We start from the raw sequence: 27,062 nt of genomic DNA, 5'->3' as shown, positions 1-27,062 counted from the left end.
AGAAATCAACACTAAGGAGCCATGTGAGCGAATAAGGCAAATGGGGTCTTCATGGCTTAAATTATGGTTTTGGAGGATAAATTTAACTCAGAAGACAACAGTGATAACAGGGACACGTCATCATAGCATATAGAAGTTTAAGGACATTACAAACAGTACTTAAACTTTTATAAAACAGTATTTCAGTGGCCTGGTAATGCCTCATAACTCAGATAACATAATAAATCTACAAAATCAATAATGTTGTGCCAAAACATCATCTACTAACTATCAATATTACCAATCTAACTCACAATGTTGTGCGTTTTTTTCGGTAAAAGGTATTTTTTTGTATCTTTCTTCACCCAAAAACTTGGTAAAAATTACAATAAATTCAGTCGTCTCTCTTGATCGATTCATCAAGAGAGGCGACACAATTTGTAGTTGGCGATAAAGAGGCACAATGTTATTAATGTTTCCAGTAAAAGTGAGGTATCACGAAACATAAACTGTGTTTTAAAGAGCCTTACAAAAGTATTCCTGTTTGGTTTAAAAGGTCATTTTTATGCTTGTTTAATACTAGTGTGGTCACAATGCTGAAACAGCATTGAAGGGCTCTCTTTTGAGTGTCTTCAAAAGCAGAATAAAAGTTTAATAAACCGTGTACTCTTTTTTTTTTTAAAGAATATCTGTTTAGTGTAGAATTATCCAGGTCAGGTTGGAGCAGTCTGGGTATTTCAGATCCTAAAATTTATGCAATTAAACGCAGTCCAGACTTATTTAAAATCAAGAAATAGGACTTTTGTTTAGTGTTTGCTGGAATATCCAAAACAGATGCCAACTTTGGCATCTTTAGCAGCTAATAATTAGCCAGGCGCTATATTCTCAGTGCCCATAACCGGCGGAAGTTGGTTTTGTGTAGAGGATTCAGATAAACATTTTTAAAGTAATGGAGGCTTCTTAAATGCTTTTGAAATTGAGTTTTGTCAGACGGCACCATAAGAAGTCCTTATTAATCAACTCAACTGTCAGTTATTCAGGGTTAGTCAAGAACTACTTCCTTTAATACTTCAAAATAAGAGTGTCGAACTTAAATGCAACAGGATGCCAGTTTTAAACACCTTCATATCCAGGGCTCATAGGCTACACTTATTTCACCAGTAAAAAAATACCAAATTTACTCCTGCCACGAGATCTCATTAGACTCCTACTAAGTTGCGTAAAATCAACCACATGAACGTATGTCCTCTAGCTGCTAAGGCTCAGAGGTATTATTTTTCCAGAGAATATCTTTGTCATGTTCTTGTGGTAAAACTAAAATAAAAAACTGTGCCTTTTCCATTCAAGGAGATGTGACATTTGGGACTGAGATTATTGGAAACAGTACAAAACTGTGGGCCACAGAAGTAAGTGAGGAGTCTTTAACTGCGACCGTTGATTCTGGAGTCAAATAAACTGGGAGTGACTGAAAGAGCACATGCTGACTCGCGAGAAAATAATATTTTAGAGGACAGCCGTTCTCAACCCTTATTAAAAGACCATGTCATAAAATACAGTACTCCAAACAGTCACAAGAAATAGGAGACCTGTAATTTTGTGCAGCAGCTCATCGACAAAATATATGAGTCTACACGTCTGCTGTGAACCAAAATTACAGTACACTGGTTGCATCTGAACTTGAGGTCTTGAGTAACTTAAAAATCTTTCTTTGTAATGGCTTCACATGTTTAATTTTCATAACCAACATTTTTTATGTCCTTCGAGGAGCTTTTTTTTGGTTAAGTGCTTCAGTAAACGCAAGAAGGATAAAGAGGAACCATATAAGATGTAATGGCAGTTTTAGTTATTTTTTTTATTTTTTTTAATGCTCTTACAAATAAAATCCCATGATTGATTGCTTTTGTCTAGTCTACTTTTGTTAGATGGATATGTTTTAACTTTTCCAAAACATATTTCAGGATACACAGGAAGTCTCTAGCCCCTTCAAAGTCCCTGTGGTACTTGTCCTGCTCTCATGATAGTATATTGTGCAGCCCAGTCTCACGCATACATTTAAAAGAGCTACTTTGGCCCACAATAAAAAAAAATGTATTAGCAGTACAGAATAAAGAAATCGAAAAGCAAGATTTCAAAGTTTCTCACGGTTGCTATTTAAACCCCCATTGTAAATGTAGAAAAATTTAAACATGGAACAGTCTAGCATGTAAAAAAAACATTGGTATTGTGTTTTTTAAATTGATTCTGTGAACCAAACTAAACCAACACCAACTGAAAATGAAACTTGACAAGATGAAAAGAAACTAAGTCTAGAGATATAATGAAGACTGAAAGTAATTATGGGTGTAATACGGACCTCGGCATTCTTAGTCTCCTGCAGTTTTCTTGTGTTTTTGATTGCTGTGTCGTAGTTAAATGTCTGAGATCATCTAACTAATTTGATCAAGAGAAATTGTGGCCCGATTTTTAAGGATTTAAGTCCAGACATTGACAAAGTTGCTCCAAATGACCCATTACCATGAATGCCATTTTCACCCAGTATCTGTTTTACTGTTAACTCGTGAACACTGACCATTGGTTGTTATTCAGGGTTCATCTGTGAGCTCCTGGGTGACTTGTTATGCTCTTATTATGAGAGTGTGACCATTCTCTAAAACTGGCTTTGTAACCCTTTCCATGTCAGTGACTATAGCCACATTTACCCAGTCACACTCACTAACGGGCGCTAATTCATACAAGATTACACAGATAAGTAGACCACTTGGGGCTAAGTGCCTTGCTCAGGGGCACATCGACAAGTAATACGGGAAAGCTGGAAACCACAGCCTCCCAATTTCAAGACAACTACTCTACCTATTGTGCCATTGGTTTGGTTCTGTTTAGAAAACTAGTGAGGAAAAAGAAGAATCAAGGGAGATTTTGATTGAAAGAATGGAAACCAAGGGAATAAAACCAAAAAGCGTTTCCAATGTCAACAATGAAGCATAACTTTCCATTTTTCATCGTACTTTCCACCTGATGCGTGTCTGTCACTATTCCTGGCCTTCCCTGGTGTTTGAGCTGCCTTTTCTCATTGCGTAGGAAAAAAGGAGGAATCGCTCTTCTCACGTGTGGTGTCCAAATTCATTGTGGCGTTGGAGGACGAGGACAGACACGCGGTCTGCATATTCTCAGACATTTACACACATGAGCCGGCTGCGGAGGAAAGCCTCTCCCCGCGTTTCCATTCATTTTTCCTTCCTCCTTGTCTCCCACAACCTCTTTGTCCAGCTGTTTCCCCCTCCAAACTAAAACCCCATCCGACTGATTTCTTTTGTATCTCCTTTTCATATTTTTCTTTTCTATTTCCCATCTCTTCTGTGGAGCGCTCACCTCCCTGCAGCCCCCCCCCTCCCTATTTCGGCCAGAGCTTGTTGAAGAAAGCTTTTTGGCTGCAGAACATGAGAGACAGATGATGGTGGTTGGGGATGCATGTTTCCACCACTGGCCGGTCTCTTCGGAAAGAGTCGTGTGTGGCGAGTTGACAGCAATGAAAAATGAGTCATTATGCCCACACTGTGCGACAGTGAGAGCTCTGTGTCTTGTCCTTGTCATGTGAAGGAGTTATTGTGAAACACGAACAATCTTGTGTTCTCATTAAAATTGCACTTGGTGGTCTAAACATCAGTTTACATCGAATGACACAAAGCCACTTTTCTGAACATGCATTATTTTCAGCGTTCTAATCAGCTGGGTTTGGCTTCTGCAGGGCTGTGTTAAAGGACATTTTACTTTTTGGTCCTAGAAACTTCCATTTGCAAAAGGGCACTAAGTGGTCACTTTCCCATCCAAAATCCCGGAGATTCAGAATCATCAGCAGCTTTTATTGGAACCGTTTAACACAGAAGAAATCGAGCATCATAAGTGAAATTCTAGTCACTTCCTTTTTATTGGGAGCAGATGATTCCAGTCACGGGTAATTAAAGTTGAAAAATATGCCATTCATCTCCGTTTTGAATATTTACATGGCTGTAAACGTGCTGGTAAAGTATAACAAATTACCCCGGGTAGCAAATAGGTCAACTGGTTCACTTAGTGGCTTTCTCTGTTGCTTCTCAGTCTTATAGTGCCTTGACTGTTCATAGCCTTTAAGCGTTTTCACATTGTAACCACATGCCTCAGCGTATTTTATTGGGATTTTAACTTCCTTTTCCTGCTAAAGAAAAGCATCCCCACATCATGATACTGTAACCGCAGCCGTGGTGGTGTGTTTATGGAGATGTAGGGTGCTAGTTTTCCACCACACGTAGCCACAAAATAGATGTCTTTATTCTGAGATTAAACTCTACTTAGGGAAACTCTATTTACTAATTACTGGACTTCTGGAAGTGAATGGTTTCACAAGGTTATATTTAGGGATACTGGAATAAGTGGAGCTCAAGACAAATGCATGTCATGCTTTTTGGATTTTTTTTGTATGTGTAAACAAAAAATAAAAAAAAACTGTTTCCTTTTCATTCCACTTAAAAAAGTATGAAGTACTCTGTGTTTGGTCATAAAATTTCAATGAATTATGTTGGAGTTTGTATCATAATAGGTTAAATGTGTATGAATCTGATATATATATATATATATATATATATATATATATATATATATATATATATATATATATATATATATATATATATATATATATATAATATATATAATATATACTATAATCTGGAAGGTTTGGCCCTGACTTTGTAAATAGGTTACATAAATATGAGGTTAAACATGTGGCAGTGGGTAACAAATCCAGGATCACAAGGTTTTAAGTGATGAGAACAGATAAAGTATGACTACATATTAAAAATAAATCTCATCATTATCTGGAGAATGAAACTAAAACAAGAGAATGGTCTAAGGATTTGGAAAGCCTCACAGAAAACAGAGATGGAGTTGGAGTTCCCTTTGGCGGAGGATTTGCCCTTTCTTTCTCACCCTGACTCTGTGACCTATGAGTCACAGCTGAGGAATTAGGCATGAAAACCGCAGGGGCCAAAGGAGCACAGGACTCCTGCTGGGGCAAAACAAAAAGAAACCTCCAAAGATCTGCTCACTGCCAGCCCTGCTGCCTTCGCTTCCCTTCCTTCTCATCTGTCCCCTCGCACTTCTCCCCGAGTCTCTTTTATGTGGTTATGATTACAACGTCCATGGTATATGAGAGGCTGTGTTGCAGAATTCTCTGATCATTTGATCTTGTCATCACCCATGACCAGATGTTTGTTGAGGAATGTCCAAAAGGGCTCGTTCAAAGGTGGTTGACATTTATTGCACCCAGGAGAAAGAGCATTGGAATTCTTTCAACTGAAAAAGTATCAGTTCTAGTGGTATCTGAGCAAAAAACAATATTTTCTTTACTTCTTTTTTCTTGTGGTAAATGAAGTATGAATCTAGTTGAAGCTTATAATGGCTATTTATCACCAACATCCTCATTTGAGTGCAGATGGTTGTCAGCTGCCTGTTTTACTTTCGCACTCTTTCTCAAACGTTACATTCAGGGCAGCCAAAGTAAATTCATACTCAGCTCCAAGGCCAGATTGGACTCAAGAAAGGGGAAAATATGACTAAAACCATTTTTTGGATTAGGCATTTTTCAGTTTCCTTAGATCAAAGCATGTTCATGTTTTAGGATTGCCTAGTCAAAGCCCAGACCTAAACAGGATGGAGAATTTGTGGCATGGCTCGGAAATAGCTGTTCATAGATGCTCTCCATCCAATTTGACTTAGCTCGATCTACTTTGCAAAGCAAAATGAGAAATTTCAGTCTCTATGTGGAAAGTTGATAGAGTCATACCCCAAAAGACATGCAGTTGTATTTGCAACAACAGGTGGTCTAAATATGAATGCATGCCACACTTTTTATTTGTAAGACTTTTTTGAGGATAATCAGATATACATGTATAGTTACAGATCTTCTCAAGTGGGGGTATAGTGCTTTGTGCGACAACAGCATACTAACATTTAGAAAAAAGGGAACTACGATCTTGTTTGTTCTTCTGTGTTTCAGTGAATTAGGGAAGCCCCATAACTCAGCAAGTCCAGCTGCATGTCAGCAGTCTTCCAAGTGCAAGCACATAAGCGATAGGCATCTTCCGAGTACCGCCCGGTTTAATGAACCCCACAGTGTGAGGTCCAAACCGGTCCTCCTGTCCCGGTTTCCACTTTAGCCTGTTTTTGTTTGACGCTTTAAAAATGTCGGCCCGGCCAGAAGCCTTAAACTTGAACTTTTGTATCTTTCAATGGGCTGTTTGTGTGGTAACCACTGCAACCAAACAAACTGGGGGGGGGGGGGGGAATGAAGGCTTTCTGCTTCTGAATCACGGCGGTCTCCATTGCAAGGGCGGGAGTGTTCTTCCTACGCAGTTCTGTATCTGCTGGTCATCCAGCAGACACTCGGCGCCTCATAAGAGCGTCCTTGATAGCAACACCTCCGTGGCTCATATCAGAAACATTGCCTCATGCCTGCCCAGCGCTGTGCCAGCTTGCAGTCCAATGATCTCAGTTCTTCAGACATCGCCTCATCCCTCTGTGGGGGTCAGCAACTGCATGCACCCACTCACCTTTAATCGCCCTTTTGTGTCTGATGATAGAAGCAGGGAGGGGAGGGGGGAGGGGGGGTACAGGATGGAGAAAATGGTGTGCACACTCACATACATGCTGTTCTGTAGCATAATGCCCCAGTGTTACCCTTTAGGAAGCTGCATGCTTTCCTTTCTCAGCGTTCAACACCATGGGAACACAGAACCAGATGAAGCAAAGAAGCCCTTTTCAATCGTCTCTGGGACGTTTACATGTAACCTGACAGTGAAAGAGAGCTGCGAGAGCGCTTTAAGAGAATTACACTGTTTTGTCTGGAAAAGGTGACACATTTTTGGTTGCAGTCAGGCATTCCCCTGTATGTTTTCTAAAGGAAGAAGTGAATTATGCGAACACCTGCTTATGTGTACGCAGTAGGCTCATTGAGAAAGGCAGTAAATTTAAATATTTTACCCTAGCTATCATTCTGTAAGTTATGTACTTTTTTGTAGGTGTATTCAGCTGGATTTGATTATTGCTAATACAAACAGAAGAGCAATCTTAGACAGCAGTAGGTCAGTTATCACCACTTCTGCACAATAGTATTGATAACTAGCTGTGACCCTAAATACTCAAACTCTCCAAGTAGCGTTTGGTGTTGCGTTACTCTGTCACTGTGTGTCTGGGGCGTTTATGAGAAGGGATTATAACCTTTCCCAACGACTGAACCTGCCAAATGTAAAAATCATCTTGCACACACAGTTCTTTGCATTAATACTTATTGAACTTTTAAAATGTAAAAACCACAAATTTAAATGTGCTTTATTGAAAACGAAAAATTTGTGAACTCTGAAGGGGAAGAAAAAAAATATATTTTTTAAAAGTTTATATAAATAAAAAATAAGAAAAACATTATGATTGCCTCGCTGTAGTACTACTACTCCCCCTTCTCCTCCTACTACTACTATTACTACTTCTACTACTATTACTACATTATTACTTTTGGTACTGGTTGTGAAAATAATGTTTGGAAATTAAAATCTCAAAACTATGGACTATACCTGCCACTACATTTCCTACTACCGGTTGTTTTGGCTATGTCTCTGCTTCTTCCGGCACTGTCCTGCTTTCATTTCCATTCATCCTCTCATTAACCCTGACCTGCTTCCACAGCCCTGCTAAAAAAAAATCATGCCCATTCAGCATGATTCTGCCATCACAATGTTTCACTGTGGCTACGGTGTTTAAGGTTCAAGTTCAGGGTAATGTGCGGGGTCGGCTTTTTCCCCCACATGTAGAGTTTTTCGCATGTAAAAAAAAATCTGTTTTCATCTCATTTGGCCTGAGCACCTTCTCCTCTGTGGATTGTGGTGAACGGCAAATTTGACCTCTTATGGCTCTAGTTTAAACAATGGCTTGTTTTCTTTCCACGTGGGGCCAGACTCAACCAGTCCATGACCACTGGTTGACAAATGCTTCCACATGGGCTGATAATCTATGCAGCTCCTCCAGAGTTACCATGGGTCTATTAACTGCTTATCTTGTTAATGCTCTCCTTCACTTAGACTTAGACTTAGACGACTTTATTTGTCATTTTGTATGCACAGAGTGCGTACAGAACGAAATTTCGTTGCATACAGCTTGTAATTTACAGTAGATTTAAAATACAGTATAAGGTGCAGCACTGAAATTAAAAGTAAAGCAATTGAAATGTAAACAATGCAGGAGAAAGTCACAGTGTACAGGTGAGTATTTCTTTAAAAAAAAACTATTTGTCAGGCCTGTCAGTTCAGATGGACAGCGATATTTCCGTAAATCTGTAGTTGTGCAGTACTTTATTCAAGAGTAAATAGTCACACAGGTTCACCTTAATAGGCAAAAGGATTTTCTAAATATACTTTGTTGCACTGGAATTTATTTGGGGATATTAAAGTAAAAGGGGCTGAATACAAACACATGATACACTACTCAAATATTTAGAATATATATAAAAAAAACGAAAAAAACATATATCATTTTGTTTACCCATAACAATTGCATTGTGTTTGAGTGGAGTGTTTTTTTCCTGGCTCAGTTATGCTAAAAGAAAGAAAAGAAACCACTTTCTACTTTCACTTTTTATTTGTTACTTTTCAGTAATTCCCACTTGGAAAATGACATTTAATACAGAAGGAAAACTGTCAGCAAAAAAAGGAAAAAAAATCCATCCATCTCAGCAGAAATGTTAACACCGTAGGGTGTACATTGGCAGAGGGTTTATTTAACGCCACCTCTCATGGGGATTGTCTTACAGATCGGGATCCGGAGACAGAGTGTGGTCGCCGACAGTAAGCGATGATGGCAAGATAAGTCCGTACCCAGAGCCTGACGCACAGGTAACCACCGTCTTCTCTGGATTTCTCTAATAACAAGCCTGGGATGTTTTTTTTTTTCCAGATTGAAATTTGCATAAACTTGTGAGCAGTCACAACTCATCTGCCTCAGCCTCTCAACACACAGTTTCATTATGATCATGCCTTCGCTGGAAACTGCTCCTAACATGACACAGTCTCCCCTGTTGAATGGAAAGAATTAGCTTAGGAAATACATTTAAATAGTGCAGGCAAGTATATGGCCCCTTAAAAGAGAGAGTGTCCGATTTTTTTATTACCCAACAGCAAATCTTAAATCTAATTTAAACTGAACTGGGTTTATGCTTTTAAATCAACTGCCAGTGATAGTGCCTTTTACTGCCCTTCACATCTTCCACAAGAGAAGATAAGTCGTGTTTTTTGAGCCATAACCGTGACCTTTACAACTCGGTGGCTGAGTGGTTCCAGTTTGTTTTGACAGCAAACAGAATCTATGGAAACAGACGGCAAACCCGATCCGCGAGCTGCATGTACACTGTCATTAACTCGGCTATAAATGAGAGAATGCGTCCCACTGTTCGCTGGAACGGTGTTGAAATAGAGTCTCGATTGTTCTCCAAATGATCAGCTGCCAAAAGGATATTCACGGCATGATGAACTCCACTAAATGATCTTTTTCCGATTTCCCCCCCCCCCCCCTCCCGATTTCTGGCACACCAGGTCGTTTCTGAGCGCGCAGAGAGTGAGAGATGTGTGTTGGGTGTAAGCATGTGCGCACACATATGTTGTGAGGAGTGAGGCGCTTGTAGGATGGAAAGAGACAATAAGAGTATTGTGCATTTCGTGTGAGAGATGCTCAGTGGTCAAGGATTTTGCTGTGGTAGAATGAAGCCTGAACTGTCTTTGTAGCAATAGATACAGAAGATTTGGATTAATCGTCTTACTTCTGATTTACGTCGGTTGATCTCTTAACAGTGATTGTGATCGCTTCCTGTCGGAGTTTTACTCTAAAGTGATCTGTTTTTGAATTGTGCTGCGATACGTTTGGTATTTTGGGGACTAAACCAGAAAATGAAAGCGACTGACTTGCTTCGAAATTATTCGTGGTTTCCTTTGATTTGTGATTCTTTTGAAAAGGAAAGAAAAATGACATTGAGTTTTTATTACTACTCATTGTGGCAGCACGGATGGGCAGTATAAACTACATTTTATTACGTTTTGTGGTATTTATTGCTGAGGAGTTTGGGATGGGGATAAAATTAATTTTGACAGTCAACACAGTCTCTCGGTCTATAAATCCAACTAGATCTGCAGTGACATGCACACTTCCCTAAAAAATTAAAACTTTCCCATTGCCAAATATGTGATTTTACTGGATCTGATACAATAAGAAGCAGAGATGCGCCAATCAGTGTTTGTGGCTGATTTCCAATGTTGGATTTTGTAAAGCTCTGACCTGCAGATGTCGGCAATAGTGATTAAAATAAAAAATAAAAACCACTAAGGTTTCCGATGCCTCCCTATTAAGCATATTCCTTGAAAGACAAAGTGCTAAAGCTTCTCATACACTGTGTGCTGCTTCTGAGAACGACTCACTGATATTGAAAACAACTACCTTAGAGCCTTCTTTTGTCAATAACAACTTTTACACTGAAGATTGTTGTTTTTAGAGCAAACCGTTTGGCGTGGCGCGATCGTAAATACCAAGTTTACATTCAATCTTTTCCACCAGCCATGCCGTCTTTGGCCGGTGCCATTTAACATTCAGCAGCCATATAATGGCTTTAGTGCATCTTAAATAAGCAATGTAGCTGTGAATCATAATTGTCACTGCAATGATTCACATTTCGAAAAACATAACCGCACCACGTATTCATTCCTTCACAAAGCTGAGAGTGGAAAAATGGTATTGCATTAGTATTGCTGGATGAACAAATACTATAAATAAAATGATACAGTTTATTTTGCTCACTCTCTTCTTCTCATCAGTCATTCCTTGTAATGCTCTCTATAACCCTTTTCATCTTGGACACCATTATATGTATCAGGTGTGAGTGTATACTGCAGTGAAACACCAAGCGATTGGCCCAGTATAATATTTCTATGCAAATTGTGAAGTTACAAGCCGCAAATATTACATACCCAATATATGCAATATGGTGCACAATCCTATTTATTTTGCTACCTCTTTTTAGTGAAAAGTGTGTTAAGCATTTGCCGCAAAAGCAACTGCCCTTTGGCCTTCCTGACACAAAGTCTGCACAATCTGATGTCCTGGTTTAACATGTAAAAGCTAAAGTAAAGTAAATACCAGACCAAAAGGGAGGCAGATCAGTTTATACAAACACAGACGAGCCTGACAGAAGTGCTTTGCCTGGCCGTAACGAGGGGACCAAATCCTCCCTCCTTCCCGACTCTCCCCGCTCCCTTTCTCTCTATCTCTGTAACATCTCATCCGGTCCTTCCTTTCTCCTTCAGCGGACTCTAAAAAAATGCTCTCTGGCGTCTCATTTAATAAAGTGAACCTGAACAGCTGGAAAGCACCAAGTCAGGGCTACTTCAGTGTCACACTCAGGTGGAATCTTCTTTGCATGCGCAGAGGAAACATCCGCTCCCCGGGGTCACTTAAAAGTTCCAGAGCTCTCTCCTTCTTTGTTTCCGGCTGTATTTCGATACAGCTTGAAGGGATCACAATGCGATTGTTCCTGGGTCTCAGTGGAAATGATTTACACATCGTGACCTTGCTCGCACTGGCTGACTCAAACTTTGTGCCATGTGATATGTTTGGCTCAGATTCCTTTGCAGTAGAGAGCCGGTTTACAGATGGTGAACAAAGATTAACCGATGAGCTTGATGATACAGTTAAAGATTGAGTTTTGCAAAGACTCAAATCTTGGATTTGTTGTCCACATATAAAAATCTGGCTTTATGCTAAACCGAAAGTTTTGATAGATTCCGACATCTAAAGAGCGTTTATTCCTGCCGAAAGAGTCCCACATCAACAGATGAGTTCCGTCTGGGTATTCCTTTTCTAAGATTTTCCCTTTTATATAGTTAAATGCTTGGAAATTCCAGTCTGATCCTTACGGGAATTTGCTACTGAGCAGGAAGTGACACATGGAAGCTGTGAGGTGTTTCCTTTCACCTTGGGAGTCCGATCGGGTCTCATAAACGTTTAGAGGAAATGCTGTCGTTTCTGGCTACTAACCAAGCAAAAGTGTGACTGCTTTTGTAAAACGGTATAACAATATGATGCATTTTTATTTCAGGGAACTGTGTTCATACTTTGGCAAGAGTGACCACAGGCTACCGGATGTCATATGTAACTGCCCGAAATAGAAATGATAGTGATGAATATGGGTGGTGGAGGTGAGGTCATGATAAGGTGTCATAGATAGCCCATGAGAGATTGCTTGCATGGGTTTGACAGCCAGTTTTTAAGCATTACTCTGATTTGTTGGGTGTTTCCCTTTTGGTTTTTCTATTGTTGTTTTTTTTTTTCAATGAAGAAACGTTTTTTAAATAGCTGCTTTTTAATCTTTTTTATGCCTTTACTCATCATCAAGACTCCATATTACATAATCCCTAATGAAACACACTAAGGCCCCAAAAATTCAACCGGTCACAGAGTTCTGTTTAAAACATTTAGCGTGAAACTGCTGCAGGAGCACTTCGGAAACGCTTTTCAGGATCAGCTTGAGGGGTTCGGTCCAGACGGCATTCTTCTCCAGGAATGTATTTATAATGAAAACCAAAAGGGATGTGTCCATTTCTGAGAGTTCCATTCAGTGGAGTTACTCGCTTCTCTAAAGAGAAACCATGGAATGACTGGCGAGGGTGATGATGACACAAGAGGTGATGTGAAAATTGATTCCTGGGCAAACTCGATTAGGTACACGGGCATCAGAGAATCTGTCAGTAATTAATCTAAAATCCAGGGCATAAAACAGGAGACAGGCAAGGGTGATACACAAAAGACAGAGAAACATGGCCATACTGAAAAAATTAATCGAGGGTCAGGAAACAAGTTGAACATTTACAGGCAGGAGCTTTCGATGATCTCGCAGAAACTAGAGGGCTGGAAAGCGTGTACAGAAAGCAGATCACAGGTGAGTGAAATTGCATTGATTGCAGATGAGAAGGTGGGCGTGGCAGAGTAGAGAACAGACAGACATCACCAAGCACACTTGGCCTTTTGAGAGAAAAACATTTATGAAATTGCCCTGAGGTTCATAAGAGGTCCAGCAACATTCTTTATTATGACAAATATTGCCTTTCTGGAAAATTAGAGCAAACCGTTTCTAGTAAACTCTTAATAATTCTCAAAATACCTTGTAGCAACTGGAAGTGATTGACAGCAGACACATTGTTGTCGACAAGTGTGAGGGGCAGTGTGGGGAGTGTTCTCTGGATGTCCATCGTCATCTCCACTGTCGTAAGCGGGTTAAGCTCCAAGTGGTTTTGACCGCACCAGTGGACTAGCTGATCCACCTCCTCTGGATGCAGATTTATTGCCTTCCTCAATCAGACCAATTACTGGTGGTGGATTTCTGGGTTGATGATGTTAAAGGCCAACCTGACATCAACAAACTGAATCCTGGGATACGTTACTGGGTGGTCGAGGTGGTACAGGATGACATGTAGTCCCAGGTTGATCTGAGAGCATTAAGCAAACTACAAGGGATCCTGCAGGGGGTCCAGTGATCTCCTTCAGATGTTTCAACACTAATAACGCTAAGGATTTCCTGACCATGGATGTCAGGGCTACAGGCCTGCATTCATTTAATATAGGAACAGTAAATCTGCTCCTATATTAAATGAATACCTAGAGTAAATTTTTGAGTAAAGTTCAAAGTTCAGTTGACAGAACTTTGCACTCTGTCTCTGTAGTGTCCAAGCTTCCAAGAAGGCACATTTCTTCTGCTTGTATTTGGGATCTCACTTTTTCTGGTCATATTCCGTATTACATATTTAAAATCCTCTTAAAGTGATTCCAGATAACCTGACTGATGCAAGGTTCTTTTATTATTTCCAGAAGAAAGACATATTTGGCTGTTTGTAAATACTTCCTCAACTAATCCTGGTGTTACATTTATGTCAAGCAGCAGACTGCAGGCTAGTTATCTGATTAGATAACCCAATCAATTAAACAGCTAATATCAGCATTTTATGGTGGAAATACAGTGGCATCTGTTAACAGAGGGAATCTATTTAACAGATAATTACAAAAAAAGCTTATGTGAAATATGTTTTAACTACGTGGTTGTCATCGTTTCTCTTGGAAAACGTTCATGCACCGGTATGGTGGTCACACTGCTGTATCAGTTTCTCATATTTTAAAGTTTCTTCACCGAAGTTATAAAGTGGCAGCTTCAAGTAAGTGGGAAATTCCTGCCGTCAGTGTTTAAGTCAAACAGCAGTTCTTTTGGCTCGTAGTTCCTCTGTGTCATTCATTGCAGCTAACCTATCATTATACTGTTAGCTATTGTGGTCAAGAACTATGGTTTAGTGGAAAGAATGGGGCCTCACAATGAGGAAGCCGAGAGGTCTGGATCACACGTCACTTGAAGCTTCCAGTCTCAGCCCAGGGCTTGGCAGCTGAAAGCAAATTCTCCAAGCTAACATTAATAGGAGCTGACAGATAAACTCCTTGCATGACTTGCAGGCCATAATTCCTACTCTTTTTGGAACTAAATTATACTTTTAAAGCAAAAGTTTTGTCTTTGTTTTATCAATGAGACAATGCAGTTGTTCCAAAGCATCCGTAATTACAGAAGTAGTTACATCAAAGATGCGTATTTATTTCAGGGGACGTAAAATGGACCTTTGATCATAACAAGGGTGACTTTTTAGTGTATCAAATGGTTCAATAATTTACAAAATAATCTTCTTGGATGTCACACCTGCAACTGCGCTTTCTTGTCTATGCGTGTGTGTTTGTGCTCACTAACTATACAGTAACCCCTTGACATGTCCACATCAGTGTCAGCTGTCGGCACACTGCTGGGCAGATGTCATTAAAAAATGGTCTGTTGCTCATGGGTAAAAGGGCTGCACCTGTCTGGACTAATTTAGATGCATTTGACTTAGACATCTTTCATCAAGCATGTGTGTACAAAAATAAAAGGTTTCCATTTTGGTCTCATTTTGACCTTCTCTCTTCTTCTGTTCCGTTTTCTAATAGCAAATCCACATGGCATTTAGTTCTGATTGAATTCGAGAACTTTGGCGCAGCCTTCATATCATGCTGCATTCATGTGGTTTTAAACTGTAACCGCACAGAAGTTGAATGAAGGAAAGAGAATAACTGGCCTTTCAGCAAGCACAGTAACTACTTGGTAAATCCATGCATAACACAATGACAGACTTTACAATGATTAAATCGGCCTTTTTCTTCATTGATAATGCTTAATTGTTACAGCTAACTTTATGATTAATTAAATAAGCATGAAACACAAGTACCCCCATGATTTGACATTTGGTCATGTAAAAACATAATGTTTCCATGATTCTGGATACAGAAATGAGAAAAAAAAGTACACCCCATGATTCAGTAGCTTAATGAACCACCTTAGGCAACAATGATGTTAAGTAGTCATGTTATATGCAACTTCATCAATATTTCCAATAGTTAGGAAGGACAATTACGCCTTTCTTCACATTGGATCTGTTCATTGAGGTTTACTGACTTTGCTATACAGGGGAGTATGTGCCGGACTCAATGACTTTTAGTTGTCCAGGCCATATAGCCGCAAAAGAAGCTCTAGTCATCAGTCCCTCAGGCCCCATGCTTATATGATGTGTGCCAGACCATTTCTTTGCATTGTAGTGTTGAAGATGGTGTTGTCTTCAGGTGCAGCAAACCAATCCTAAGTCATGTTGCCATAAACCTTTTAATTATAGAATCAATTTTCTTTTAGCAACCATTTAAAACCACATAGATGTTCAGTCTTTTTTAATTGGAACTGTCACAGGCTTTGACATTTTACGTACTAGAAGATGGGACAGTGTTCAGTGTAAATTTGCTTAGATGTGCATGCCTCGGAAGATTGACATCTGTGATGAAATTGTTCTGCTTGTGGAAAATATTGCTTACGGTAGCATGATGGGCTTTAACTACACTAGTTTTTTTTTTGCATGGCCTCATAACCCTTCTCAAATTAATTGACAAAAATGGCTTTTCTTATGGCATTGTGGATGTTATTTCTTGGTATTATGTTCATGCACAACTGTATGTTACGAATCAGCAAACTGCTACAACTCCTGCTTCTATAGAGATGCTCACACTGAGTGATGATCAGTTCAGCAGCACCTGGCTCCTACTTTTTCTATCAAACTGTATGGAGGAAGGAAGGGTGACCTTTTATTTTCCCCCATATGTTCACGGAAACTGTTGCTAAATACATAAATAGATACACTCTGTTACACTATTTACAAAAATGAAGAGGTTAGAATGATTTTTTTGCTTTCCTGTTTCACAATTTCTCAAGTCCTCTGCAGCACTCACAGCACATTGTTTTTCTCAGGCCTTATCTGTTGCTCCTCCTCGAAATGCATACGGGGGGGGGGGGGGGGGGGGGGGGGGTTGGGGGCAGGCCTATAAAGCCTTTAAAGCCTTGGTTTGTGTTTGATTAGTAGTGCAGAGCGGCATCTGAAAAGCTTCATTTTGAATATCCAGCAGGATTAGACCGTGCAGGAGGCAGCAAAGAAAGCGAGCGAGGTGAAGTCTCAGTCTCCAGTTATAGACAAACATATGATTTCATTTTAGCTCCTCCACCTTTCAAAGCCCCAGCATCTGTCCCCTGGCCCCAAATCACCTCATCTCCTCCAGTCTGTCTACCGTGTTCTGACCTATCGGTGGTTCTCGACCGAGGTACTGTTGTCTCCCACTTTTCCAGATTAACGTTTTGTCCTATTATTGAGTGGAAATGCTTGGTACATTGCTGCTTAAAATGACCAGAGTAACACATTTCAAAGTGTGTTAATCCAGTCAAAGATAAACACACACACTTTTCTTCCCTTAACCATCACTCATCATGACCCTTTGTGTGTTTACACACTCCCATACACTGCCAGTCTCCCTGAAACATTATCCATGCTTGGTTACCAGTGAAAAGCACACTGATGAAATCATGTGGATTCCCAGATTTATGAGCACAGAACAACGCTGGGCCTAATGAATAATTAGTGCAGTTCAGTCTTTTTTTTTTTCTGTTTAAAACAGCAGGTTGCAAGAACTTTCACTGTGTTGTGAAAGCGGTAAAGTGTAAAATTAATTTTTTTAGACAAAATCCTCCTTTAACGTCTCCTTTCCAGTTCTGAAATAAAAAAAAAATGCATCTTACAAGAGGACAGTTAGCCCACTGTGGAGATAAAGAAACCAAGCGGCTGTATTATTCCTACAGATCAAAGGCAGGTACAGGTTCTGAATGTAACCGTGCTGGCATTTTTATAAGGCACGTACCAGATGTATTGCCTTATAAACCTACCATCCATCCAAAGAAAATATCAGTGAAGCGGGCGTGCACAGCAAGAGCGGAAAGAGCGCTGCAAGAATAAAAAAACAAAAGAAAGGAATGGTTGAAAGGTTGGGCTTGGCTGGGCTCAGTCAAAACAGATGGAGTCACCCCATCATAGTCAGGTGTGTTTGCTTGAAAATGGGTAAACACCTAAGCATGCCCTGTATTTCCACCGGAGAAGATTGCTGTAAAGCATAGCTGGGCGATCAGATCACATCCTCCACTTTTATTCATTTGATTATAAGGATAAAAGTATCTGATCTTTAGCTAATCTGCAACCATGGGCTGAGCAATGAAACCTTGCTTTTTTTCCTTCTCTGTCACTTCTTTCTTAGTCTATAAAGCAAAAATCAGTTCATTGTCTTTCACCTTTCTTTTGAACACATCATTCTATATGATGACAAAGGATTAACTGTGGCTCTCCACTCATGTTTGCATAGATTGGTATCATAAATTGAATGCCTCTTAAGTTTCAACTGGAACGTGTAACAGAATCCCATCTCATGGATTTTCCTTCCCCCTGTTCAAAGAGCACGGGCATGACTGAGCTTGCCTGATTGTATCGGTTATTCTTCTGATTTTTATCTGGAGATTTAACTTTGTCTAAGTATGAGAAATGAATAATGAAGACTAAAAAGGACATGTAGAGACAGCCGATTGTTTTTGAAGCCATTCATCCTTAGTTATGGATACGCTCTCAGGAGATAGAAAGATCCAGAAAGACTTGAGGGGATGAAGAAAAAGTGCACATGAGGACAGCAGTCAGCTCATGTCAAATTAACCTTGAATTTTATGCTTAATTTCTGTTCGTGGAAGGAAGCAGATAACTGGGGGAAAGGAGGGTTGTAAGAAGGAGATATTAGAGGAAAAAAAAAACGAACATCAAAATTCATGCCAGCGCTGCATTTTTGGCACATCTTTCCTTTCAAAATGAAACTTGATTTCAGACTTAAATTTCTTGAGAGATTTCTCATAATCCTATTAAAAATAAAACTGGTCTAGCAAATTAATGAGCTTACAAAAACACTGAAGCTAAGGTTTCACATAATTCCAGTGAGGTCAGCAACGTGAGAACAAGAAGCTAAAGATAACAAGCAGGATCTAGTTTGACCTGTTTAGTTTTGTTGTGATAATCAACCCTGATTGTGTGGGGCTGCTGGGGGGGCGGGGGGGGGGGGGGGTGCATGTGAGCCACAGAGACATTGGCGTTTCTTTTTAGTTACCACACTGCCTCTAAAAAGTTATTATTATTTCTTGAACTTTTTCACATCTTGCCACTTTAAAGCAAAAAAAAAAAAAAAAAAAAAAAATGTATTTTATGTATTTATGTATTATGTATTTTATTTCAATTTCACAGTACACCTGCACCAAGTAGCATATAATTGTGAAATGCAAGGACATTTCTTACTCCAAATACTCCTTTTTAGCCCTTTACCTACAGGTCAGACTCCCCATATCAATACCATGCATATTTGCACTCGTCTTACTCTCTTGTAAAAAAACACAGTATATATATATATATATATATATATATATATATATATATATATATATATATATATATATATATATATATATTCAAATGTATTTGCATAGCACATATCAGTAACAGGATAATTCAAAGTACTGTACATGAACAGCACATAAGAAAAGAAAACATACATAGAAAAGTATCTTGCAGCAGAATAGGAGCAGTAGGTCAAGATATGTTGGACTACAAAATTACATTGTGTCGTTTAAGTATTCCCTTTATTCTTTGAGCATTATGGAACAAGTTTCTGAGACCTATATATATATATATATATATATCTATATCTATATATATTTCTATATATACAACAATTTATGCTTTTATTTTCTTATTTATTAACGTATTAGTTTTTGGTATAACTAATGATCCACTGATTTTTCCTTGTTGACCGGACTTTTCCTTTAAATGAAAAGTGAATACCTAAAGTGACTGGTGATGGGAGGGTAAATCAGACAAGCAGCCAGGAGGCCAATGGTAATGCCAGAGGGGCTGCAGAGATCCACAACTCAGATGGCATAGTCATTACATCAATCCAGGTGTTGATGGGAAAAGTATTAGTCATTAACTCTACGCTGGCCTTTTTTTGGAAAAATGGCAAGAAGAAAATCATTGTTGGCTTGTTGCAACTTGTAACAACCCACACAGGAGACATTAGAAGGAAAGTGCTCTGTTCAGATGAGACCAAAATAAACCATTTACTCTCCATTCAAAACAGTATCATTGCACATCATTGTGGATGCACCAACCACACTGGGTAAGAGGATGTAGGCAGTGTCATGCTTTGGTAATGCATCCCTTCAGCAGGAACAAGGAAGCTGGTCAAAGTTAATACAGTGATATCCTGGAATAACGTCTGCTAAACACTTGAGACTGGCAAACCTGATTTCTAGTAGGACTGACTGCAAACATACAGTCATATCTACACTGAACAGAAATATGAACGCAACACGTTTGCTTTTGTTTACATTTTTGTATGAGATGAACTCAAACATCTAAAACTTTTTCCATATACAGAGTATCACCATTTCCCTCAAACATTATTCACAAACCAGTCTAAATCTGTGATAGTGAGCACTCCTTTGCTCAGATAATCCATCCCACCTCACAGGTGTGCCATATCAAGATGCTGATTAGACACCATGATTAGTGCACAGGTGTGCCTTAGACTGCCCACAATAAAAGGCCACTCTGAAAGGTGCAGTCTGGCACGTTGGAGAGGTGTTCTCTTCACTAATGAATTACACTGTTCAGGGATGAATTACACTGTTCAGGGCAGATGGCAGACAGTGTGTGTGGCATCGTGTGGGTGAGCGGTTTTCTGATGTCAATGCTGTGGATCGAGTGGCCCATGCTGGCGGTGGGGTTATGGTATGGGCAGGCGTCTGTTATGGATGAAGAACACAGGTGCATTTTATTGATGGAATTTTGAATGCACAGATATACCGTGACGAGATCCTGAGGCCCGTTGTTGTGCCATACATCCAAGAACATCACCTCATGTTGCAGGAGGATAATGCACAGCCTCATGTTGCAAGGATCTGTACACAATTCTTGGAAGCTGAAAACGTCCCAGTTCTTGCATGGTCCGCATACTCACCGGGCATGTCACCCATTGAGCATTTCTGGGATACTTTGGATTGGCGTATACCATAGCGTGTACCAGTTCCTGCCAATATCCAGCACAGCCATTGAAGAGTGGACCAATTGCAGATTGGTCCACATAATGGTCACACCAGATACTGACAGGTTTTCTGAGTCCCCAGACCCCCCCCCCCCCACACACACACACACACACACATACATAAAACATCACAGATTTAGACTGGTTTGTGAACAATATTTGAGGGTAATGGTGATATTGTGTATGTGGACAAAGTTTTAGATCGTTGAGTCATCTCGTAAAAAATGGGAGAAAAACCAAAAGTGTTGCGTTTATATTTTTGTTGAGTGTACATTGGAATGGGTTATGTTAAAGTTTAGAATCTGTAGCAAGACTTGAAGTCTAATCTTCTCAGCTGCTCTCCATCCAATCCGACTGTGTTTGAGCTGTATTGAAAAGAAGAATGGGCAACAAAACAAACGAAAAAAACGTTAGTCTCCAGACGTGCAGAGCTGTTAGACACATGTTAGAGACTTGGAGCTGTGGTTGCAGCAAAAACCTGAAGAAAACCTGAATACAAATACACACCAAAATGTTGTAATTTACAATAAATAAATAACAATTAAATTAAATTGAAAACTCTGTAGAATTTCCCTTCCGCTTCAAATATGTATACTACTTTGTGTTGGTCTGTCGAACAAAATCTCCATAAAATAAATCTTTATTCTTTTGGTAGCGTCATGAAAAAAGGGGTCAAACGTAAATGGGATTAATACTCTTCTAAGGCAATGTACTGTACCTCTGAATGCTAACCCTTTTTTTATGAACATTTTAATCAAAATTTGCATTTTCTTTTTTAAATTGGCCTGTGTTGTTGAATTTTTAAGGAGTGTCAGTGGTCCACGTCTCCTGAAAGCCATGTCCTTTAGTATTATGGGGCAGGCCAGGGATTGTGCATGTCTAAGTGAAAGAAAATTGGCTTGTTGCTGTAGAAGGTAATCACACTACACTTCGAAAACCATTGATTGCATGATTACTAAAGATTACCATGTATGTGTGTGGTCCAGGGGAAGGCTGGACTACATAAAGGAGATCCATCTGTTGGAATAACAGGGGTTCTGAGTGCAGAGGCGGCGAACCTCCAGTGGCTAAGGCACTTAAAAAAAAGCCCAAAACACACAGCTCCCACATGCACAGACACACTCTCTTATCCCACTGGCTTGGCGTTACAGTCGCCCGTCTTCCACGCTGATGCCTTGCTGAACTCGTAAACAAGTTTCTCCGCCTCAGCTAAAGTGTTTAAAAAGCTCTGAAGCTGTGATAACGCGCAGTCCTGTTCAAGTCGCTCAAAAGCTGCTGGCTATCTTTGAAATTCAAAACCCCGAACGCTATCAGAAGTGGTGACATCAGCGCGAGCGTTGCAGTAAAACTTTATCTGGTCAATTTTGTCTCTGAGACATACGAGCTTGGCTGCAAAGCAAGCATTATCTCTTAAGTGTGCTGATAGCTGCAGTAAACACCGAGCGGCTCGATGATATCACCATTGCGTTTGTGCAAATGCACAAAGAGGGTGTTGTCCCCAGCAAAAACACTAAATATACAGTGGAGAAATGTGGGTGTCTGGGCAAGGCAAGTACGTTTAGTGTAACTCCAGTCGTACACTAAGCAATTCAAAGTGTGATGCAAGAAAATAAAGCAACAGACGTAATGAAGGTTGCATTATAATAAGGAAAATATTAACACAGTCAAAGAAAAACTTCAAGCATTAACCAAAATGCAACATTAAAATGCACATTTTAACAAAGAAAGAGGCAAGATATGATACAAATTAATTGATAAACTGATGTTTGACCTTTATTGCAACACTGCAATTAAGGTCAATGGTAACCTGCCAAGCCAGATTGATAATATGCAGCACTCTCAGTTCTACACATTTTTAATCTGGGCCTGCTCATATTGAATCCGTTCAGAGGGACATTCAGCAGAATTTTCTGAGCTGATTGGGCGAAGCGACTCCTAGTGCCCACCTACCAAAGTTTAGTTTTAGCCAATCAATGGTATGGAATGAAAATGTAGTTTCTAATGGCAGCAGGCACCATGAGAAACCACAATGAGTCATGCTGGTCAAGGCGCTTCTTGCTGTTCTTCTTTCAAAAATGAAATTGTGGATTCTGACTGAACAGATGTGATAGCAGCAGCTACACGTGCGTCCTCCTGCGCTGCCATGTTTATTTTGGTTCGGCTGTGGGCTCGCCACCTCTTGCTTTCGTCATAGATGCATGTCCCGCCTTAAGCAAACGTACTGCAACTTTACTGGCCGATCTCGTGCTGGGTCTCTGCTCGAACGGTTGAGGCGGGAGTGGGACAGGACGGATTCTTGTGGGCGCACGAAACCGCGAGAATTCAGCTCGCAGGCAAGGTTGCAAAGCTGCAGTACGTAGTTTTGTTTTCATTTGCAGTTTAAAGGAGCCAACGGTTTCTAACCATCTCTGGGTTTTACGGTGTTGCTTCCAGATCTAAGTAGCGTAAAACTAAACTCTGACTCCCCATGTTTAGTTCTGGTCCCCGATGACCCTAGAGGTGTACGGTTCATGTCTGTAAAGCAACTCTGAAATAAATGTGTGTTCAAGACAGTGCTTCAAGGACATTTTCCACACAGCAGCATGTGGATAAACCGCTGATGATTGACTTATTTTTGTTTCATTTTCTACCTTTAAAAAAATAGATATTTTACATTCAAAATATAAGAAACCCCATTTGACATGCCTTTTCTTCCTGTTCCTCTTCTGTCTTCACAGAATTTCCGTCCCATCACCAGCGGCTCCGGCAGTTACGGTCGTAAACCTTCGTACGCCTCTGAGCCGCAGTCCCCTCTTGCTCCGCAGCCCACTCACATGAATAATGGACACACCAGACCTAACAACGGTCACAGCTACGGATATGGGAATGGAACTGGGCATGCTCAGTACAACAACCCGTCAGGGCTTTATGCTCACAATGGTAGCAACGGCGACAGATCCCTGCCGGGCAAGATGGGGGGTCTCAGCCTCAGCGCCACACACAGGTGAGACAATAGACGTTAACCACAATTTAGTCGATCAAAAGCTCACGTGGATTAGTTGTGTGAAGCTTTTGGTGTTTCAGTGTCCTAATTTACGCTTCATTTTTGCTGTTTTTAGTTTTTCTTTTGTCGTTTTGGGCTTTCCTGCGGACCTGTCATCAAAATAAGCCCCCGTTTACTGCGTTTATTCCATATAAATCCCAGATTAAGGAAAGAACAAAGAGATCTATGTTTTTTTTTTTCTTCATGCTCTAACCTGTAAGAACGGAGAACAGTGAACCGTGTCCGTGCAAGCTGTTAAGGCTTGTTGGCTTTCAGAATATCTCTCTGTGAGATTTTCCAGATTAGCCTCATTGCACACCATGGCTGTGAGAAAACCACACAAGGAAATAAGTCAATGTCTCCAGGAACTGCCTCTGAAATCCATCAGGCTTTCTGTTGTTAGACTGCTCAAGGAATGACTTTATTTAAAAACAGAGTTGCGGTACGTCACACACGGCAGATGTAGTTGTCTGAATCCTAACGCAGACGCACTTGGATGTTCTTCGACACACCTGAGTGAATAGCCCCCCCGATGGCCTGGAAAAGCTATTTGCTGTCATGTGTTTCCTCCAGCGGACCATAAACGTGTGTCCTCTGTCTCCTGGTGAAAATCCCCTGCAGAACTTGCACAGTTCCCATTGACTAGACTGTTAACTCCTATCCAGGTCTCTACCCTGAACCGCAATGGAAAATACATTGTTTAAAACAATTTTAAAGCTATCGATTGACTTCTTTCAATCTCCTCCTCCAATTTAGCTTATTACTGTCACTTTTCTCCAACACTCAGCTTCACTTCTAACGTAGCTCAGGTTTCCCCCCCCCCCTATTGTATAAACATACTCACGCTGCTGAATAGGAGTCTGGAGACAAGCGTGCTGTTAAGTGTGCTTGGATTTGAACACATCTGTCAGCAGCACCAGTCTTCATCTTGCTGAAGTTTGGAGCTTTAAATCTGGCCTGTGAGGTCTGGGAGTAATCTACTGGATGAATGAGCAAGCACAGGCATGGCACAGAGCTGTTGGGGTTAAGATTTAGTGTTTATGGAGTCACATCTAGAGTGTAAACCAAACACCTCTCCTGTTGGTTCATACATTCTGGTGAGGGGGTACAATTTAACAATATAAAATAGTGTTTTTTACTTATATCTTTTTGTCTGTTTTTTGTTGACAATGAATTTGTTGTTTTATAATTAAAACAGATTTAAGAGATAAAAAATATTTCCATACCTGATTTTATTACATTTCAACCTGGATATATATATATATATATATATATATATATATATATATATATATATATATATATATATATATATAATTTTTTGTGTATATATTGTGTTTTTTTTGGACAATTTAAACAGCTGTCACAGGTGTCACAAAAACTATAAAGTTTTTCAGCTTTTGATAAATTGGACAGTTAATTGGTGCATCACTGACCAGTTTCACCAAACTGCCATCTATACCCATTTTATCCTACTATGGGTTCTACAGTGAATGTTGCCTGCATCAGCTATATGCCGACCCTTAGAGGAAACTGCTGCATCTAAAGAAAACCACTGTAGGATCTGCAATACAAAATGACGATCTTCTTTTAAGACGATGCCATTTACTTGACAAAGATTGGAATTTGTTCATTTTCATGAATGCTTCATAATCAGCAAAGTTAAACAGGACGCTCTCGGGATTTAATTCTCTTCTCTTTACTTATTGCGAAACATACGTCATTCTTTACCCGTCTCTTGATCATCTGGCCATTGCTTTGCAAAAATTTTTACTGAGCCGCGCTTCTTTTGTGGTTTTCAGTCCAGAGCCTCCTCCACAGTCCCCAGTGAGCCGTAATGGTTTCGACCCCCAGTCAGATGTCTACAAGATGCTCCAGGACTATGAAGAGCCTGTCTCTGCACCCAAACAGTCTGGCTCCTTCAAATACCTCCAGGAGATCCTGGATGCTGAGGATGGAGGTAGGAAATAATGTGTTTTTTATTGTAAAGCAACCAACAGCCATGGCTCCAGTGCTGCCTTTACCAAAAGATCAGCATTAACTGAACATTTGGAAGTCTTATGTTAGTTATGGAAGATTGTAGGATGACAAAATGCAGCTCAATGTAGTACTTGTCAGTTATTTACCTTCTCCATAATAGCATCAGAAAGTGGTTTAGAATGTCATGAGGTCATAGTAGTACATTTTAATTTGGGGGCTTTATTAAAAAAGTTTTTTTCAGCCAAATAATGTTATCAGCTATCATAATACAGTTTTGTCCAAACACAAAGTAGGTATAAAATAAGCCTTCTGTTAGGCACACATACATCAATAATTTTTTCCAAGCAGTACACATAAACACAAGACGTTTGGGAATAAATAGTTCTGCTTTGCAGCCGGGGCTCGTGGTTCTCGCATCAGGCAGCCTCTCTGACAGTTCGAAGCTCCTCTATCTGAGTGGCATAGTTTTCCTTTTATAGAAAAAACACAGACAACCAAGTTTAAAAGACGGATAGGAAGAGAGCGAGACAGAGAGAGAAGAAGCGAAAGAAAAAGCAAAGACAAAAGGAAAGAGAGAGATTAAGTGCTTTCAAATAGCTGTTGCATAGATGAAAATGCTTGGGAGGGAAGTTTTGATAAGACAATTTACTGCAAAAACAACTTCACCGAAGACAATAAAAGGGAGAAATACGGCTTTCCTGTCCGACTACTTGGCATTCCTGCATTTGAGGAGGAGTCATGTGATGCTGACAGCAGCAGAAGAAGGTTAATCCCTGGAACTAAAACCTTCTTTTCATGGTCCATGTTTACCACTGAAGCTGGACAAAAGTTAGGAAGTGTGGGAGGTAATTATGAGACAGGAGTTTGGTGTGTTTAATCCAGAGTGTATTTATACATAAATAACAAAAATCTGTAGCTGTTAATGGCAGACTAACACAGGCAGATTTTTTTTTCACCATAGTTACAATTATTGGAGTTTTACAATATTGAACTCCGCCCAATTAAACTTTGCCAAATAAATGTAATTTTTCTATATTTCGGGACATACAACATTACATAAACCTTCTGGTTAGTCTCAAAGATGAGAATTTATAAAGCATACAATTGTTTTTTGATTTTGAACTTGATTTTTACAGCCTGCAACAGAAAATCATTTATTTTGCTAATTCAATTCAGTTCAGTTTTATTTATATAGCGCCAATTCATGAAACATGTCATCTCAAGGCCCTTTCCAAAGTCAAATTCACTCATATTATACAGATTGGGTCAGATTATACAGATCGGTCAAAACATATCCTCTCTAAGGGAAGTGTTGACAAGTAGCAGTCACTCCTCCTGGAGAAGCATAGAGCCACAGGGAGAGTCGCCTGCATTATCCATGGCTTTGCAGCAATCCCTCATACCGAGCAAGCATGAAACACATTCTAATTTGTGGTTAACTAAATAATATAGAAAAAAA

The 27,062-nt window shown here is 39.8% G+C and overlaps 1 protein-coding gene across 1 annotated transcript in view; it reads left to right on the top strand.

Moving 5' to 3' along the window:
* LOC118564637 (PDZ and LIM domain protein 4-like) overlaps positions 1–27,062 on the top strand; it is a 51,285-nt gene that overhangs the window by 20,346 nt on the left and 3,877 nt on the right. The window contains exons 3-5 of the mRNA XM_036143522.1: positions 8,813–8,894; positions 23,319–23,584; positions 25,426–25,583. Of these exons, the coding sequence (XP_035999415.1) occupies positions 8,813–8,894; positions 23,319–23,584; positions 25,426–25,583 (506 nt within the window). The remainder of the gene's footprint in view (positions 1–8,812; positions 8,895–23,318; positions 23,585–25,425; positions 25,584–27,062) is intronic.

The sequence above is a fragment of the Fundulus heteroclitus genome, chromosome 11, assembly GCF_011125445.2.
Source record: "Fundulus heteroclitus isolate FHET01 chromosome 11, MU-UCD_Fhet_4.1, whole genome shotgun sequence".
NCBI lineage: Eukaryota > Metazoa > Chordata > Actinopteri > Cyprinodontiformes > Fundulidae > Fundulus > Fundulus heteroclitus.
This window is presented reverse-complemented; position numbering and strand designations above follow the sequence as displayed.